We start from the raw sequence: 16,543 nt of genomic DNA, 5'->3' as shown, positions 1-16,543 counted from the left end.
AAACTCACTTACAGAGCAATACACACTGTTAGAATAGCTAATAAACACTAGTACGATACAATGGACTGTTCTGAGAGAGACGAGGCAGGATGAGTAGATGTGGTGAGATGGATGGAGAAGAGACTTCGTACAGACAGACGGATTTGAGTAAGAAGCTGAGGGGAATGGAGGTGACTTGTTACAGCATCGTGACTGTCTGAACCACTTCCTTAACTTGAAATTAGGCTGGATGCACTGGAAGTGAGGACATGCTATGTGTAGGCATATTCAACATCATCTAACAGTGTTGACAGGATGCGGTAAATCTAATTTTCTTCAGCGTGTTAATTATTCATGTTCTCGTTCCACCCCCAAAAAAATAAGTTCCATCCTAAAGTATCGTAGCAGCATTAGAGAGTTTCTGTTCCACTCCCTCCAACCTAGTTTGGTGAGGAGGGAAGCATGGTACTCCGCAACAGCCTTTGAAGACCAAATTAGCCACGAATCCTCTTTCATCTAAAGCATTATAACAACTTTCTTTGAAGATGACTCTTGGGGGGGGGGGGGGGGGGGAGACTTCAGGGAGTGCTGTGTGATCGTGGCTATGGGAAACCTCTCTGTCTCTGATATAGCTGCCCTGCAAGCTAATTAATGATGATCTTCCCCTTGCTGTGGTGGGTTCCACATCCAGGGGACCATATTTAGTCAGTTCAGCAAATGTTATACTGCAAACAGGGCTGATCTCAGGGAGGTGGAGTTCATTGAAACATCTTGAAGAATGTGTGGAATGTCATCTTTCCAGATTACATTTGTATCATTGACACATCAGAAAGGGGGTGATGAGGACTGGAATGACAGCTTGTTACATACATACCAAAATGTTACTGCAATTAGTTCTCCATTCAGGATGTTTCAGCTGCATTGAAGTGCAAAATTCATGCCTCCCACTGGATGTTTATCTTGGTGGCAGAGAAACTGAGTATCTAGACTAAATGGGAGATTCTGTTAAAACGACTGATGATGATGTTTGCAAGGATGTCGAAAAATCTGCCTGGTCATGTGCTTTCAGGAAGTTTGAAAGCAGTTTGGCCAGTGTACCATCTAAGTATGCAAATGTAGTGGATTCTCTCTGGGCACAGCATAGGAAACTGTGAGGGGCTTTTTTTAGACACCTTTGAGGCCTCAGATCGTATCAATGTTATTACTTTCCATGAATTGGCACCATTACCTGTTCTCAATGAGAGAACAAAAAAATAACCGTTGTCACTGAAATTTTAATTATCTTTGATTAAAGTATTAGTATTTAATATTAGTAAAGTAAAGTATTTAATATTTCATGATATAGGCATTGTTTTCTGACAAGCTTTTTTGAACACCGCTGGTATGAAGAATGTTTGTTGCATGGTGGATTTTGTGTGTGGTACTTGAGTAGCTGAGAGACCATAGCTGTGTGGGCTTGTGGGCCAACCCTGAACGACGCAGTTTTGAGAGACTTGGTGGTGGACCCTGACTGCACAGACTGAGTGATTGTTGTCATGTGTATTGAGAATGGAGAATCAGGTGCATGGACAGGAGCCTGAGGGCAGCCGGTCTGCCCGAAGACTGCTGACAGAAGGTCAGGGGTCAACAGGGAACAGTGACAACCCCTCTTGCCCCTCCCCTTCTCTTCACCCTCTTTCGTCAATCTTTGTGGAGTGAAACTTCTTCACTTTAATTTGTTATATTTAGCGACAAATATATTAATATTCTGCTCAAATGAAAACTGGTAAATAGATGTGTGAACTATGTGAATAGTGTGTAAATGATTGCTGTTCTACTTGCTAGGTGGCAGTGGGTGGTAATGATGTTGCTATGGTCTTTTGTTGTCATCAACCAAGCATTTGGGAAACCATCCAAAGCATTTTTACTACCCTGCACATTCTCGTCTTTCTCCTCCTCTTAATCTACCTGCATATCTAGTTGGTCTAGCGACGAGTATGATTGGAACAAGTTTTCTGTTTTTGTTGTCCTCATTTGCTGGTGTAGTGTAGCTGATAGTGTTGAACTTGGTCAAGGTCGCTGCATAGGTTGTCATTGTGTGGGCCTGGCTGTTCTCCATAACAGCAGACATAATCACAGCTGCCTGGTCAAATACACCGAAATCTGACACTGTGTTGACACCCAGCTCACACAAACACACACACACACAGAGTGCTTTAATTCCTCAAGACAGCATGTGGTTTAGTTAACTTGGGCGTCGTACTGACATAGTAGTGGCTGACAGTAGGCAACATAGCAAGCTACATTTTCACAGTAGCCAAAAACATGTATTTCTCTCACAGCTTTATGACATGTTGAGTATGTCACATAGAGTGGTACAGTATGTTGGTCTGGGCAGGCTGGGTTTTCCTGGTTCACGTGTTGTTGTTGTTAGTGGAAACAGACGTGTGATTGAACATGCTGATTCAGGGAAAGTGTCTGGAAGCAGAGATTTCAAGGTGAAGAAGGAGAACATTAATAGCCAGTCAGTGGGAACCATTTATGCATGTGGGCGGTATGTACACACACACACCACACACCCAGACCTGATGGTTAACCAGGAGAGCAACTTGTTTTTCCACCACACACTCATAAGATGGTCCGCTGTGGTCAGTCAGTCTGAAGTGTTCTTCAGGCCATGACAAGTACCCATTAGCCAAACAGACCAGAGACTCTGCTCCTCTCTTAACCAGGGCTGAGTGATGCGAAATACGTCACGTTGTACTCTTTCTCTCTCTTACACACACACACACACACACACACACACACACACACACGTGTCCCCTGGGACCATGTGCTAAAGCACTTTTAAACAAAGGCCTATGGAAAAGCTGTGTGAGGAGCTGTATTCATTTTATCAAAGAGATAATTCATCAGTTGATTCCACACCCACATCTCAAGAAAAAACTTTTAATCTCTCTCTCTCTCTCTCACTCTTTCTCTCGCTCTTTCGCTTTGTATATATATCTCATCGTCTCTCTCCCCCGCCTAGAGGTTTGAGGTATTGGTTGTTGTGAAGGATTGTTGAGCTACTTTCGTTGACAATCTCCAACCAGGAACATCACAAGGTTACGTCCTAGTAATCATTCATCCAGCACAGAGCCAGCCAGACAGTCAGAAGTCAGCCAGCCAGACCTGTAGTCTGTTAATTTAGTCTGTAAAACATGGGCTTTGGTTTTCCCTCTCCTTGTCACACCCTGCCAAGAGCAGAAGCAACAATGTGTTGGCCGCACATTTCGATTTGTATGAGTTGTTCTGATCTCAACGGATGTTCCCTGTGCTTATATACTGTAGAGTATGACACTGAGTTACTGTAACCATCTTACAGAGACAGTAGTTGTCAGGGTGTGATGGGCAGATGTTTAGCCAGATGACAATACATCCAGAAAAACAACATCCAGCCCTAAATTATTGGTACCTGAATCACAATGCATGTCTACATATGATCTAGTGATAATGTAGTTTGTGGTATGTGGATGTCTTGTAAGAATGGGTGTGCCATTTAAGCTTTGAGTAGGAAACATTCCTGAGTGATTTGACAGAGTGTGTGTTTGTGTTCATTGTCATTTAGCAGACAGGTTTAACCAAAGTGAACTGCGGACACGTGCACACACTCATACTAACACACCCATCTGTTGATCCATACTGACCCCGCCGTTTGTGTTCTCCTGTCTTCCTCCAGAGAATTACTCCGTGAGTGGTTCCGAGCCCAAGACAGAGTCTGTAGCCAACCTGCAGCCCCAGGCCTCTCTCACCTCCATCCAGTCCAGCTCCCCAGGGCCCAAGCGCTCAGGGAACACCCTGAAGAAGTGGCTGACCAGCCCTGTGAGGCGCCTCAGTCAGGGCAGCGGTGTCAAGAAGTTCCCAAACAAGCCAAAAACAAAGAGGGAGGACAGACGGAAGAGCATGGACCTGGGACCGCCTGAGCTCACCCTGCAGGACGAGAGTGCAGAGGAGGTAACTACGTCTGAAGTGTCACTGCAGGAGGAGATGCTCCCAGATCTCATGCAGACAGTGTCTTTCCACATTGCTGGTGTGAATGATGCTTTTCTTTATAGGGACATATGGAAATTGGAAGAAAAAAAAGTCCTATGTTTCTTCGTATCTTTTCTTGTTGAGAAGTGTAGCTTTGCTGCTTCAGGGCAGGCCATGCTAGGCTGTGGAATTGAGTGTGTTCATTATCAGTGAATCCCTCCAGTTGCACTGGTTCATGAAACAGGTTTCTTTTGTACTCTCATATGCCCAGTAGAACCCTCAGAGACGAGAGGATCTGTGAAAGAAGCTCTTTGATTCAGCACATTTGATTATTCAGATTTGATTTTCAAATGGAGAACAGAATTGGTTGTTCTGAGTCGCTGGTGTCGAGAGACCTGGGTTCAAAACAAGCCGGGCAATCTGGGTGTGATCGGGGGAACACGCATTTGTTGTGCTGTGATTTCCTGTTCCTGCGCACATGCATATACACACACTCGCTTGTGCGGAATCCCCCCCTCTCCACACACAGACACACTCACAATCATGGTGCCAGTGCGACAAAGAGGCTTTGTGAAGCAGGGCACCCTCTGTGAACCCAGAGACAATGGGCCCCATATCGAATAAGCCTCAGTATGGGGTTTCAATCTCTCTGTAGACCCAGTCACACTCCAAAGAGCTACATCTGCACAGATATGTAACCCCCCCATGGTACACCCTCATCTGATTCCCAGGCTGTGCTGCAGACAGAATCACCTAATGACTCATTAAGAAAACGATAAGTCCATCTCAGTGACCAATGTGAAGACCTCCGCCAATTAGTCTCCCACGGACGTCTTCATCTCCTGCTGTGCTGTCTCTCCTCCAGAGAGGCAGGAAGGAGGGCACGCTCTCCAAGTCCTCGTCCGGGGTGCCGAGCGGAGGGGAGGAGGAGCCGGAGGACGACGCCCACACACCCCTGCCGCCTCCGATGGAGATCATCAAGGACCCCTCTGCCCAGGACGAGAAGGTAGGAGTGGGAGACTGACTGCCATGCCTGCTCTCTCCAGGCCCCTTGTTCCCTTTGACAAACCTTTGTCATTCAGCACAGGCTTTGTAGCAGTGCCACCAACATACCACCTAACACATAATCTACATAATGGTCCTCAAAAGGTAATGCTAGCTTGGGCTTGGTTTCTAGCAGAGAGAAAGAGACTCTTAAAAGCTTCTAAATTACTAATTCTATCTCACACATGGGGCATAAGTGCATACCTGGAAATTGTCAAAAAGAAAAAAACGCAATTTGCTACGCCATAGCTGCTTCAAATGCTTTGTTCCAAAGGGCTTATCTTATCTAACAAGTGCTTTTGTCTCTCCACCTTGCCTCTTTCCCGTTCGCCTCCTCTCTCTTTTCACCCTCTCCATACATCTGTCTCTTTCCCATTCTCTTTTCCCTCCTACCCTTCTTCTCATTCCACCTTGCCTCCTTGATCTTCTCCGTCCTCTCCTCTGTGTTCTCCTCCCTGGTCCCATCCACTAACCCATTCTTCCTCCTAACCCGTGCCTTGCAGTCCTCGGCGTTGCTAAGCGCACGCCAGGCGTCCGCTGAGGTGCCTAGTGCTGCAGAGCTTGTCAGTGCTATTGAGAAACTGGTCAAAACCAAAATGGTGAGTCTGGAACCTGCAGCCTCATGAAGCAATGTGGCTGCGATGCTATGCAATGTTTCACTGCTGATAACGGTGCCATGACAATCTAACCACTAACCACCTCTTCCTCTTTTTTTTCTTTTTTTTTCTTGATCTAAATATCTGTGCGTCGAAACTGCTGTTTCCATCAAGATGATGAACAGTTTTGGCATAAGGGAGCTTTTTGTTGAGATTGTCATCACCTAGAACCTTAGAACAGTTAGTTCTTTGACACTGCACGATATCCAGTAGCGTAGAGGGTCATCCCGTTCCTTTAACACCCCCAGCTGTTGTGTACAGTATGAGCCTGCAGGACCAGCAGACCTGGCCAGAGGAGAGGGAACAGAGATGCTGTTGTAGTGCAGCTCATATGACAGACCCATCATGTGTATACTATCGAGATGCTTTTGGGGTCGTTCACAGAAAAAAAGTGGGCTCGCGTTAATGATTTACAACTCTGTTTATGATTTACGATTCACGTCGGACGATTTCCTACTCTGTTCATGATTTACAGCTACACTCTTTCGCTTTCAGCATTGTTGACGTGGATCCATGAAAATGTACTCATTATGCCGCTTTGAGGATCGTTTCACTATGCAACTTTAGGTGGTAGAATGTATGCGTGTGTCATTGGGATTCTGTTCAAATGGGTGACCCTTTGTGAACGAGTGTGTTTGTGTGTGTTGCCAGCTGTACAGTTCTGACATCCTGTTTTCTGTGCCCCTAATCAGACCCTGGAGCCAGGGAGCTACCCCAGCTTTGCCTCCCTGACCCCCCCAGAGCAGACCCCCACCCAGCCCAGGAACCCCGAGCTGGAACAAAGGGCCAAGGCCATGAGAGGACGCATGTAAGGACACACATGCACACTCACACACACGACAGTAGAAATATCTGAAGGTTAATTAACTGTAGGCTTGCTGTCAGTGGGTGCAACAGTATTTAAACGGAGACATAATGAGCTAGTATGTTGAGTTTAGCTACATCAAACGGCAGCCACAGGCTGGTCCCTTTGTCACCGGCAGCTCTACCTTCACTCACAGGCTTCTGAGGCTGTGTGTGAGAGTTTAGTAAACAGGCTGTTCTCCTCAGGTTTGTCCTCAATGAGCTGATACAGACAGAGAAGGACTACGTGAAGGACCTGGGCATCGTAGTAGAGGTGAGATACTATCAGTGTTCATAACAATCGTCTTTTTTTGTATATACGTATAGTTTCAGACTTGTTCCATCCTTAGTCAATAAACTCATCTCCATGGCTTCATCTAAATGAGAGATTCAAGATTGCTGACTGTGATCTATTTCTGAGTGTTGTGTAATGTTGTCCCCTGGTAGCTGGGTGAAATGTGACCCTGTGTTTCCCAGTGTTTGGAACATATAAATCACCTAGTGTTTGGTTTTGGAAGAGCCGCCTGTGTCCTTGAATCATGCCTATTTGCATAGTGTCCTGCGACATTAATGCTGTCATAGCCAGTCACGAAGAAGCCTCTTACTATTATTAACTAGCTACTATAGTACATGTAAACCCCCACATAATCATCATTAATTACTGGTCCCATGCTCTTCCAGGGGTTCATGAAGAAAATAGAGGAGAAGGGAGTTCCAGAAGACATGAAAGGAAAGGACAAGATTGTGTTTGGGAATATTCACCAGATCTACGACTGGCACAGAGAGTATGTTGCTTCCTGTTTGATTAATTGATTGAGTGGTTAATTAATTGTCCCACAGGGAGAGTCTTAGCCCATGGATCAAAAGTATTGTAAGTACTGATGCTGGATCATGTCTGTCTGCAGTTTCTTTGTTGGGGAGTTGGAAAAATGTCTTGAAGACAATGAGCACCTGCCGGAGCTCTTCATTAAACACGTACGTGACTGAAAGTAATCAAAGCATGATGCAAATTGTAAATGATTATTAGGATGAAAGATCAGCATACCGTGCCATTAATTGGTTGAATGATGTACCTGTTTCCAGGAGAGGCGCCTCTACATGTATGTTGTCTACTGTCAGAACAAGCCCAAGTCGGAGTTCATTGTAGCAGAGTACGACACATTCTTTGTGGTGAGTCACACTATGCAGTGTTGGGACATGTGGCTCCACTAGCAACTCTGTGGCATTCGGGTGATGAGTCCATGGTGTTCTGTTTTTCCATGTGGTCTACAGGGCATACAACAGGAAATTGCATCACGCCTAGGCATCAGTGACTTCCTGATCAAACCCATCCAGAGAATTACAAAGTACCAGCTTCTTCTAAAGGTGGGATCAACAAGGGGCATGTCCTCCCAAACACAGTCTTGTGTACACCACATACAGTACATGGTATGATAGAATGGCCCTTTTGAACCCAGAACTCTTGATTTTTTCTCTTCAGGACTTTCTAAAGTACAGTTCCAAGGCTGGAATAGACTGCCAAGAAATTGAGGTAGTATAACGTTAATAATGACCTTTCCATCCTGTCTGTTAATTTATGCACTATTCAATAAATGTTTTCCACATTGACAGTATGCTGACAGTTCTCAAGCAGCGCTGTTTTGTTTTACAGAAAGCGGTGAATCTGATGTCCCAGGTCCCAAAACTTTGCAACGACATGATGAACTTGGGCCGATTACAAGGCTACGAGGTACAGGCACATTACTTTCTCATTTTTAGTGAGTAGGACATGAACTGTTGAAGTAGGCTTTTGGCTTTGATTCCTAGATATGCATCAGTTGTTATTGTGGCCAGTTGATTCTCCCTACTAAAGAATATTCAGGCTACAGAATCTTTACCATACCATCTTTACCATTGCTGATTTTCCATTGTTTGTTTTCCCTCCTGCATAGTATAGCCACTCAAGCTACAGTATATGAAATCAACAGTATGTGGCCTACAACATAAGGTTCTCCTTGCAGTTGCTGAGAAAATTAAAGACCTATATTTGCCGACAGCCTGGTCAGAGATACAGTGCTCTGCTGTTAGGTTAACAAACTGGTGCTGAGAGAAGGAGCCGACACAGTGTAATGTCTGGGTGTTGACAGACAAAGATGACTGTGATAAAAACTGACATATGCTCTAGTGTTGAAAGACAAACCAGTAATGCCATGTTTGGGGACAATGTATGCCTTATCCAAAATGAAGGTTTCAACCTTGGGCAGAACCTTAGTGTAGAATCACAGTATCATCTGTGACAGACACAGGTTCCCAGTTATGTTATTTCCAACTAGTGAACTGTAGAATTGTTTCTTTCCTCTTGCATGTGATAGTTCAAATGCTAACAACCCTGAATCATGTACTTTGCCCTGTGTCTTACTGATACTGCTGTAATCTCAATGGGGCAGAGTTTACCTCAAGGTCTCCAGTACTGTAATCGTTGTGATAGTGTATTGTTAATGTAGGACTGTTTTTTTGGTATTAGTAAGCCTTAAGGAATGTCATATGATACCTGCTTATCCCTCTCTCTCTCTCTCTCTCTGTGTCTGCCACTCTCTCCTTCTGTCTCTCTACCAGGGGAAGCTGACGAGCCAGGGCAAGCTGCTGCAGCAGGAGACCTTCTATGTGACGGAGCAGGATACGGGCGTCCTGTCCCGCAGTAAAGAACGACGCGTCTTCCTCTTTGAGCAGATCGTCATCTTCAGTGAGCTCCTGAGGAAAGGCTCGTCCACCCCGGGCTACCAGTTCAAAAAGAGCATCAAGGTTGGTCCCCCTCCAGAGCCACCTGATGGAGCTGTCAGCACAGTCCTGTTGGTGCTGTCATAAAATACCCAAATAACTGTGTGTGTGTGTGTGTGTGTGTGTGTGTGTGTGTGTGTGTGTGTGTGTGTGTGTGTGTGTGTGTGTGTGTGTGTGTGTGTGTGTGTGTGTGAGCAGGTGAGCTTCCTAAGCCTGGAGGAAAACGTAGATAACGACCCATGTAAGTTCATCATGTCCTGCCGTGGGTCATCCGAGCGTTTCACGCTGCAGGCAGCCAACCTGGAGATCAAGCAAGTGTGGGTGCAGCACATCAACACAGTGCTGGATGCCCAGAGTAACTTCCTTTCCGGTGAGACAACGGCGAGTTTGATCAAACTGATTAAGAACCTCTTTCAACAGTGTAGTTACTCATCCATGTTTGTATGTTTTTGGAATTGATTGTTTTGGAAAGACGGATCCGTGTTTTAGACTGAGACACACCGCATGTACTTCCTGTTGCCATGTGATTGCCATTCCCAATGCTATAGGAACACGTACGCCTTCGAGGAGACTTCCGATCGCTCACGTGCGTGTGCCTCTCTCCACAGCCCTGCAGTCTCCTATAGAGTATCAGAAGGAGAAGGGGGGGTCCCACTCCCTGACCAGGAACGCGTCAGGCAGCAGCCGTCCCTCCCAGGACAAAAGTCGACCCCACTCCTCCTCCTCAGTAGGGGCAGAGAAGCCGCCCCTCACCGGGCGCACCTCCACCCCTCTGAAGATATCTACCTCCAATGGAAGCTCTTGCTTTGATTCCACTAGGGTGAGTCCACTTGTCTGTCCATCGGACCACTAGTGAAACCCTGCCCAGCCTAGTCCAGCGTAGTCCTGCCTAGTGTAGTCCCACACTAATGAGGGAGCCTCTCCTCTCTAACAGAGGACTGTAGCAGTGCAGATTTGGGAGGTTGGGGCTGCAGGTGAGAACCAGGCTATTCTTAGCTCTGTCGATGCCCTACTTTCTCTGCATATATACAGGGAGGCTTAGTTTTTGACTGAAAACTCAAAAGCAAAAGTTAGGCCTTGATTGCTGACGCGTTGCCAAATTTACAAAATGTGTTCTCCCCTGTGTTTTGAAACCTGCATCTACATCTCCTCCTCCCCTCCCATCCTTCTCCTGTTCCCCCTCAGCAGCATACAGACGGCGTGGGTTGTAACGGCATGTCCTCCACCATGATGGTCACGCAGGACTACAGTGCACTGAAGGAGAACGAGATCTGCGTCATCCAGGGAGAGACCGTTCAGATCCTAGCAACCAATCAGCAGAACATGTACCTGGTCTACCGCCCTGCAAACATCCAATCACCGGCCGCCGAGGGATGGGTCCCTGGTCACATCTTGGGCCCGGCCACTAAAACTCTGAAAGATAGTGCTGCAGACGCAAGCATCAAGTAAGTGCCCCTCTGCCCGGCCCTCACTGCAGAGCTCTGATTGGATGATAAAGATGTCAGTCTCTGCTTTTTGAGTTCGCTAATCCCAATCCCCCAATCCCCCAAAACCTCCACCCCCCACCCCCCCACCCTATCTGGGAACTAACTGGGAAATGTCGGACAACCAGGGCAAGTCTTGTACTGTTCCCCTTTTTTGTTGATGTATGTTTAAAAGCTTGCTGATTCATTCTCTAAAAAAAGAGTTCAAGGACTTAATAGAATGTGCTTCATGTAGAGAAAATGCAGTGAGAAACTTACATCCATGTGGAACTGACTGGTCTGGACTATTATTTCTGTTCCTAACACTCGTTATTTTCTTTTTCTTTTACACATTTTGAAAAGAAAATGGCCTTTTGATGGACTTAGGCCTGTTTCTCCAAATGGAGAAAGTTTATGTTATTGTCTATGGCAATTTGTACAGATTGTGTTATTCTTGTTTTCTTTTGATTTTCTTTTTGAAAGTTTAATTTGATCTTTCATTTGATTTGGCGATATCAGACATGTTGGCAGTTTACTGTAAAAAGTTAATTTGGTTTGTTTACTGATACTCGTTCCAGTACATTCCTGTATAAAGTCTTTTGCACTATTTAAGAGAATCCATATTAAATGAAGTCAGGTTGTGCAATATAATTGATTAGTCACAATGTTCAGCATTTTACTGGTAGTGTAACTAATCATTTAAAATGTATTTTAAATATGTAAAATAAACTTTTGACATGAGCATGTCTTAGCAAGGCAACTTAAGTTGAACTTGTTTTTTTGCATTAGGAAGAACATCCGTGATATTATTAATACTAGTAAATATTACAGCTGCAGTCCAACTGCACCTCCTATATGATCTTTATTGAGCAGCCTTAGACCTAGACTCCATTCTTATCTCACATTGAGCATAAAATTATAGAGAATTCAATCCAACCAATACTTTTTTATTGTTGATTTCTACTTGTAAATCTCTCTATGAAGTTTCATTGTGGCTTGCTCATTCATTCCCTCCAGTGATGGACCATTTCTAGATTGTGAGATTGATTAAAGGTGATCATTCTTCTTATGCAGATCTCATGGTGGTTTATCAGCTCCAGTAGTTGCAGTGGGGTTGGGTATGCCCGCGCCAAAAACAAACACCACTTGGGCTTCATCCCGGCACACACGACTGACCCGACATACAAACACCAGTTTGTGCACTTTATCTATGATTTAGTTTGGTTTCTTATTTTTGTTGTAGGCTGATGAAATAGAATTTTGTTTTATTTCTCTACTAACCATACTGGTCCTTGATAAAGCCAATTTGTGTACAAAGCAGTTTGGTTGAATATGCATTAAACTGAAGTGATGTAGGGCCAATAAATGTGTACGGTCAGTACAAAAACGATGCTGCTTTGACACAAATGGTCTGTCCACCATGGTGTAAGAAGAAAAAAAGTGTATTGTAGCATATGAAACAGTTGAGCATTTATTTCCCTCGTGTTTGTGAATTGGTAATACAAAGCTATACAGAATCTGACTAAATGTGTCTAAAATGTTTGTTACAGTGGAGGTTTACCACAGGGTTTATTTGAGCTTTTTCCCACGTTAGTTAGTTCCTTCTTCTTTCTTCTAATAAAGTTGAGCTGCCCCTTCTTTTTCTCCACTGTCCTCGCAAAAAGCTTGGATTTGATTGGTCAATGTTTTGGCACAACAGGAAATCTCTTTCGTGGAACACCCTGCGCTCCAGAAAGCGGGCAGAGAAGGATAGCTCTGGGGTCAAAGGTGACGCCAAGCTAGAGAACGGACTCCGTAAGCCCAAGGAGATCCTCAGCACCAGCAAGGTGACGGTCAAAGTGAGTAACAGGTGGCGCAGAGTGACAATGTCACACGCGCCCCTGCCACTCCCTCACCTGTGTGTCAACCTGCGATGCTGAAGCACAAAGATAATCCACCTCTAACTGCAACTGCACTAGCCACTGTTTGGTTTACCCTTCCTTTATGCATCCGAAAATGAACATATTATTTTGGTGAATTTATTAATCTTCCCTAAAGCATGCCACTAATTAGTAGCAAGAAATGACTGTGGAGTTTTGTTTCAGTTTTAAGTCCGTCCGTCCCCCGTCCGTCCCCCCATTCTCCCCTACTTTACCTATTTACTAGAACTACTAAGTTGCTTTGGTTAAACTAACAATATCTTTGTGTAAATGTCTATTGACTTTGCTTAAGGACAACTCATGCTGCAACTTACTATAATAAACCACAAATAAAGATATCATATAAGTAATATAAATACTACAATAAAAACAGACAAATTCATAATCAAGTATAATTTCAATAATATATTATTTGTAAATTATTTGAATTTAAGCTTTAATTGAAGGTTAAGTCAAGATAATATTGGTGTTTATTATTTTGAATTATTATTATTATTATTACTTTGTGTTGGTGCATCATAACAAACACAGTAAACTAGGCCTATTGGTGAAGTGATATTAGGAAAACGGTCCAACCTGCAAGATCTACTCAGAGAAATCACTCCATACTTACGGGATCTCACTGCACATGCCAATACTTTCAAGAACCATTTGCAGTATGCTTTGTACTGTGCGTTTCTCAGTTGTTGTTGTGTGAATCTAAACCACTTATCATTTCAAGCATGTCAATCATCTGTTTATTTGGCTCGATGTGTTCCCCATGTTGTGCTCTACCTCTTTTAGACCAGGTCATTACATTACATATTACGTAACTTTACATTAGGCAATAAAATAGGTTTGTAGCCTATATATCGATATATTTACCTGTGTTGAGCTAATTGTATGTACAGTAATGTTACTTTCTGGTCTTGCGCATACAGAATTGTGTATTACCAAATATTCCATGCTTATCACTGTCTATTGATGTCTTTCATAATGATTGGTTGGTGACTCGTCCTACCCACAACCCTCTCCACACACCGCTAAACTTGGCTTGGCAGCCATGTTGGGGCTGGGCTGTGCTGTCCTCTCTAACTCTGCCTTCTCTCATCCCCCATCACAGGAGTCTCACACCTCAGAGGAGTCTGATTGTGATGATGATCTAGAGCCCAAACCTAGCATGGAGGTAGTACTGCTCAGCTCTGTCCTGCTGCATGTTGCCCTGTCGGGACTTTTTAATCTGTGCGATTCGGAGAGAATTGTAGATCCTTGACTCTGGTCTAGGGGAGCTGGATTAAATCAGAGTTTAGCCATTATAAATAGAGCAGAGGTTTCAGCCTATTCCTCCCAATATCACTTGTCTGCTATACACATTCTCACAGGCAACTTGTGAGCACACTAATTCATGTCATTTTGTAAGGCTAATGTCTTCATCAGTTCATTCTGCAATAAGGAAGTTCATGTATGTCAAATGAGGATTCAAATACACTATGGTTGAAACACACGCTTCCCCATGTTGCTTATTATGTGGTTTGCTGCTCTTACCTGATCCGCTTTCAATCAAAGCAACACTGCCACCTAGTGGCTTTCCCTCGCTAAATGGGAATATGTTTCTAAAAGGGAAGGTTTGGACTATTTCACTCTAACATTATTAAAACTGAGACATTCAAATTAATTATGACTTACTGATTTCCATACGTTTAAATTTCCATTGCAGTTACTGAATCCAAATTTCATACAAGAAGGTAAGATAAAAACATATTACAGAAAAATAAATGAAGCTTTTCAACATTTGGTTCTCCAACCTAAAACATAAGGGTCTGTGTAGCTGAACTATATGTGTAACTTTGGTTCCAAGTGGCTCCTGAGTTCCTGATCTCTCTAGCTGATGTAACATGTGCCTTTGGAGAGACTGTGGTGTTGTGCTGTAAGGTCTGTGGGCGTCCCAAACCCAACATCACTCTGAAAGGACCCGATCAGAACCCTGTGGTCAACAGTAGCCGCTTCACCATAAACATCCGGTAAACTGGAAGTGTGTGTGTGTGCGTGCTTGTATGTGTGTGCAGGGATAGAGTAGATGTTGTCTGAGACCTCGGTAGCGCAGGAAGTAAGATCAAAGCAGTATGAGCAAGACAATTAGTCGGTCCCAGAGAGACTTATTAGCTTCCTGTCTGCTTGACAGATCCATTACTGTAGAACAGAACGGTGTGTGCACACACCACCCAATTATTACTCTTCCTCCGTCTGGTCTCCAGGGATACAGGTGACATCCTGTTAAAGATCTGTAACCTGATGCCTCAGGACACGGGCATCTATACCTGCGTTGCCGTTAACGACCACGGCTCGGCCTCCTCTTCGGCCTCCATTAAAGTGCAAGGTGAGGGGGAGGGATGCGAGGGCCCCCAAGGCTACACAAGCCCTAGCAGCACGTCTGAGTGGGACTGATGTGTTCCTCTCGCACGGCAGGCATCCCAGCAGCCCCTGCGCGGCCAGTGGCGCAGCAGGCCAGCAGCACAGCGGTGATCGTCCACTGGCTCCCCCCAGCCAGCTCAGCCAACTGTGCCGTTTCCAGTTACACTGTGGAGTACCGACAGGAAGGTAGGCTCGTCTCACGGACTGTCATCCGCTGGAGCTGTCGCATCAACTCTACACCAGACATCATATTTTCAGCTATACATTAAAACCGTGAATCACTTGCAGTGGATTCAAACTCGGTCACCAGCGGTGTATCCAGGTCGAAAAGTCTGACACAGGCACAGTATATGTTAATGTTCTGATGACACCCCCCCCCCCTCCCCCGCGTCTCTGCAGACTCGCTGATGTGGCAGCAGTCAGTGGTGTCCACAGCAGATGTGTGTGTGAAGATTGAGGAACTTATCCCTGGGGGGCACTACCAGTTCAGGGTCAGCGCCAGTAATCCCTGGGGGGTCAGTCCACCCAGCGAGCCGTCCAACATGGTGACCCTGCCCAGTGGGAGTGAGTGACACACACACCAACACGTTCATTGCAGGCTCCAGTCTTTGTCATTAATACACTAGTACATTAAACATTTTGGTAACATTTTATTGATGTACCAATAACAGTAGAATATTTCACTGTCTCTGGATTAAGATTCTACTTACGACGGCACAAGTATCCAGTGGAAAGACAACTTCGAATCAACGTTCTCTGAAATTTGTGAGATTGGACGGTAATGTTCTCTTGATCTCATGTCTATCGTTTCTCTTCCCTCTCTAAACAGCTGTATGTCTCTCTTTTTCTCTCTTACTTACACACACACCCACTGAGCTCACTAATTCTCCATTCTTATCTTCCCATCATGCAGAGGCAGGTTCTCAGTGGTGAGGAAGTGTCTCAACAAGACCACAAAGAAGGAGGTAAGTGGTTTATTCATGAGCGTGTTGATTGATCTCTTATGTTTGACAAAACGGAAAAAGCTAAATGAACACACTTCATGTCAACTGTTGTGTGTTCCTGCAGGTTGCCGTGAAGTTTGTCAGTAAGAAGATGCAGAAGAAGGAACAGGTGGCCCACGAGGCAGACATCCTCCGTCACGTTCAACACCATCAGCTAGTGGCTCTGCTTGACACTTACGAGACACCATCCTCCCTCATGCTAGTGCTAGAGCTGTAAGGAACTCTGATGGAATGAATATGCCATACGTACACAGTGGCACACTATTCTTTAGTGATGTTGGTGTGTGTGTTTCTCAAGGCTTGAGGATGGGAGGTTGCTGGACTACCTGGTGGCCCATGATGAGCTGATGGAGGAGAAAGTGGCGTTTTTCGTCAAGGAGACGCTCGAGGCTCTCCAGCACCTCCACACCTGCAAAGTGGCACACCTGGATCTGAAGGTGAACAATACTTTTGCACTCTACAATCTTTCCTTCCTCGCTTTATCTTACCTGAAT

The 16,543-nt window shown here is 44.8% G+C and overlaps 1 protein-coding gene across 1 annotated transcript in view; it reads left to right on the top strand.

Moving 5' to 3' along the window:
* Nucleotides 1-16,543, top strand: part of kalrna (kalirin RhoGEF kinase a) — a 107,293-nt gene that overhangs the window by 88,872 nt on the left and 1,878 nt on the right. Inside the window, exons 36-61 of the mRNA XM_067229403.1 lie at nucleotides 3,680-3,969; nucleotides 4,850-4,978; nucleotides 5,520-5,615; nucleotides 6,365-6,480; nucleotides 6,723-6,789; nucleotides 7,197-7,300; nucleotides 7,421-7,490; nucleotides 7,599-7,685; nucleotides 7,788-7,880; nucleotides 7,996-8,046; nucleotides 8,167-8,244; nucleotides 9,111-9,296; nucleotides 9,471-9,642; nucleotides 9,881-10,092; nucleotides 10,458-10,717; nucleotides 12,435-12,573; nucleotides 13,757-13,819; nucleotides 14,351-14,378; nucleotides 14,492-14,654; nucleotides 14,889-15,010; nucleotides 15,100-15,231; nucleotides 15,445-15,609; nucleotides 15,745-15,823; nucleotides 15,959-16,010; nucleotides 16,114-16,262; nucleotides 16,348-16,486. Coding sequence (XP_067085504.1) covers nucleotides 3,680-3,969; nucleotides 4,850-4,978; nucleotides 5,520-5,615; nucleotides 6,365-6,480; nucleotides 6,723-6,789; nucleotides 7,197-7,300; nucleotides 7,421-7,490; nucleotides 7,599-7,685; nucleotides 7,788-7,880; nucleotides 7,996-8,046; nucleotides 8,167-8,244; nucleotides 9,111-9,296; nucleotides 9,471-9,642; nucleotides 9,881-10,092; nucleotides 10,458-10,717; nucleotides 12,435-12,573; nucleotides 13,757-13,819; nucleotides 14,351-14,378; nucleotides 14,492-14,654; nucleotides 14,889-15,010; nucleotides 15,100-15,231; nucleotides 15,445-15,609; nucleotides 15,745-15,823; nucleotides 15,959-16,010; nucleotides 16,114-16,262; nucleotides 16,348-16,486 — 3,242 coding nt within the window. The remainder of the gene's footprint in view (nucleotides 1-3,679; nucleotides 3,970-4,849; nucleotides 4,979-5,519; nucleotides 5,616-6,364; nucleotides 6,481-6,722; nucleotides 6,790-7,196; nucleotides 7,301-7,420; nucleotides 7,491-7,598; nucleotides 7,686-7,787; nucleotides 7,881-7,995; nucleotides 8,047-8,166; nucleotides 8,245-9,110; nucleotides 9,297-9,470; nucleotides 9,643-9,880; nucleotides 10,093-10,457; nucleotides 10,718-12,434; nucleotides 12,574-13,756; nucleotides 13,820-14,350; nucleotides 14,379-14,491; nucleotides 14,655-14,888; nucleotides 15,011-15,099; nucleotides 15,232-15,444; nucleotides 15,610-15,744; nucleotides 15,824-15,958; nucleotides 16,011-16,113; nucleotides 16,263-16,347; nucleotides 16,487-16,543) is intronic.

Source organism: Osmerus mordax, chromosome 2 (genome assembly GCF_038355195.1).
Source record: "Osmerus mordax isolate fOsmMor3 chromosome 2, fOsmMor3.pri, whole genome shotgun sequence".
NCBI lineage: Eukaryota > Metazoa > Chordata > Actinopteri > Osmeriformes > Osmeridae > Osmerus > Osmerus mordax.
Note: the sequence above shows the minus strand (reverse complement) of the source record. Positions and strands in the feature narration are given on the sequence as shown.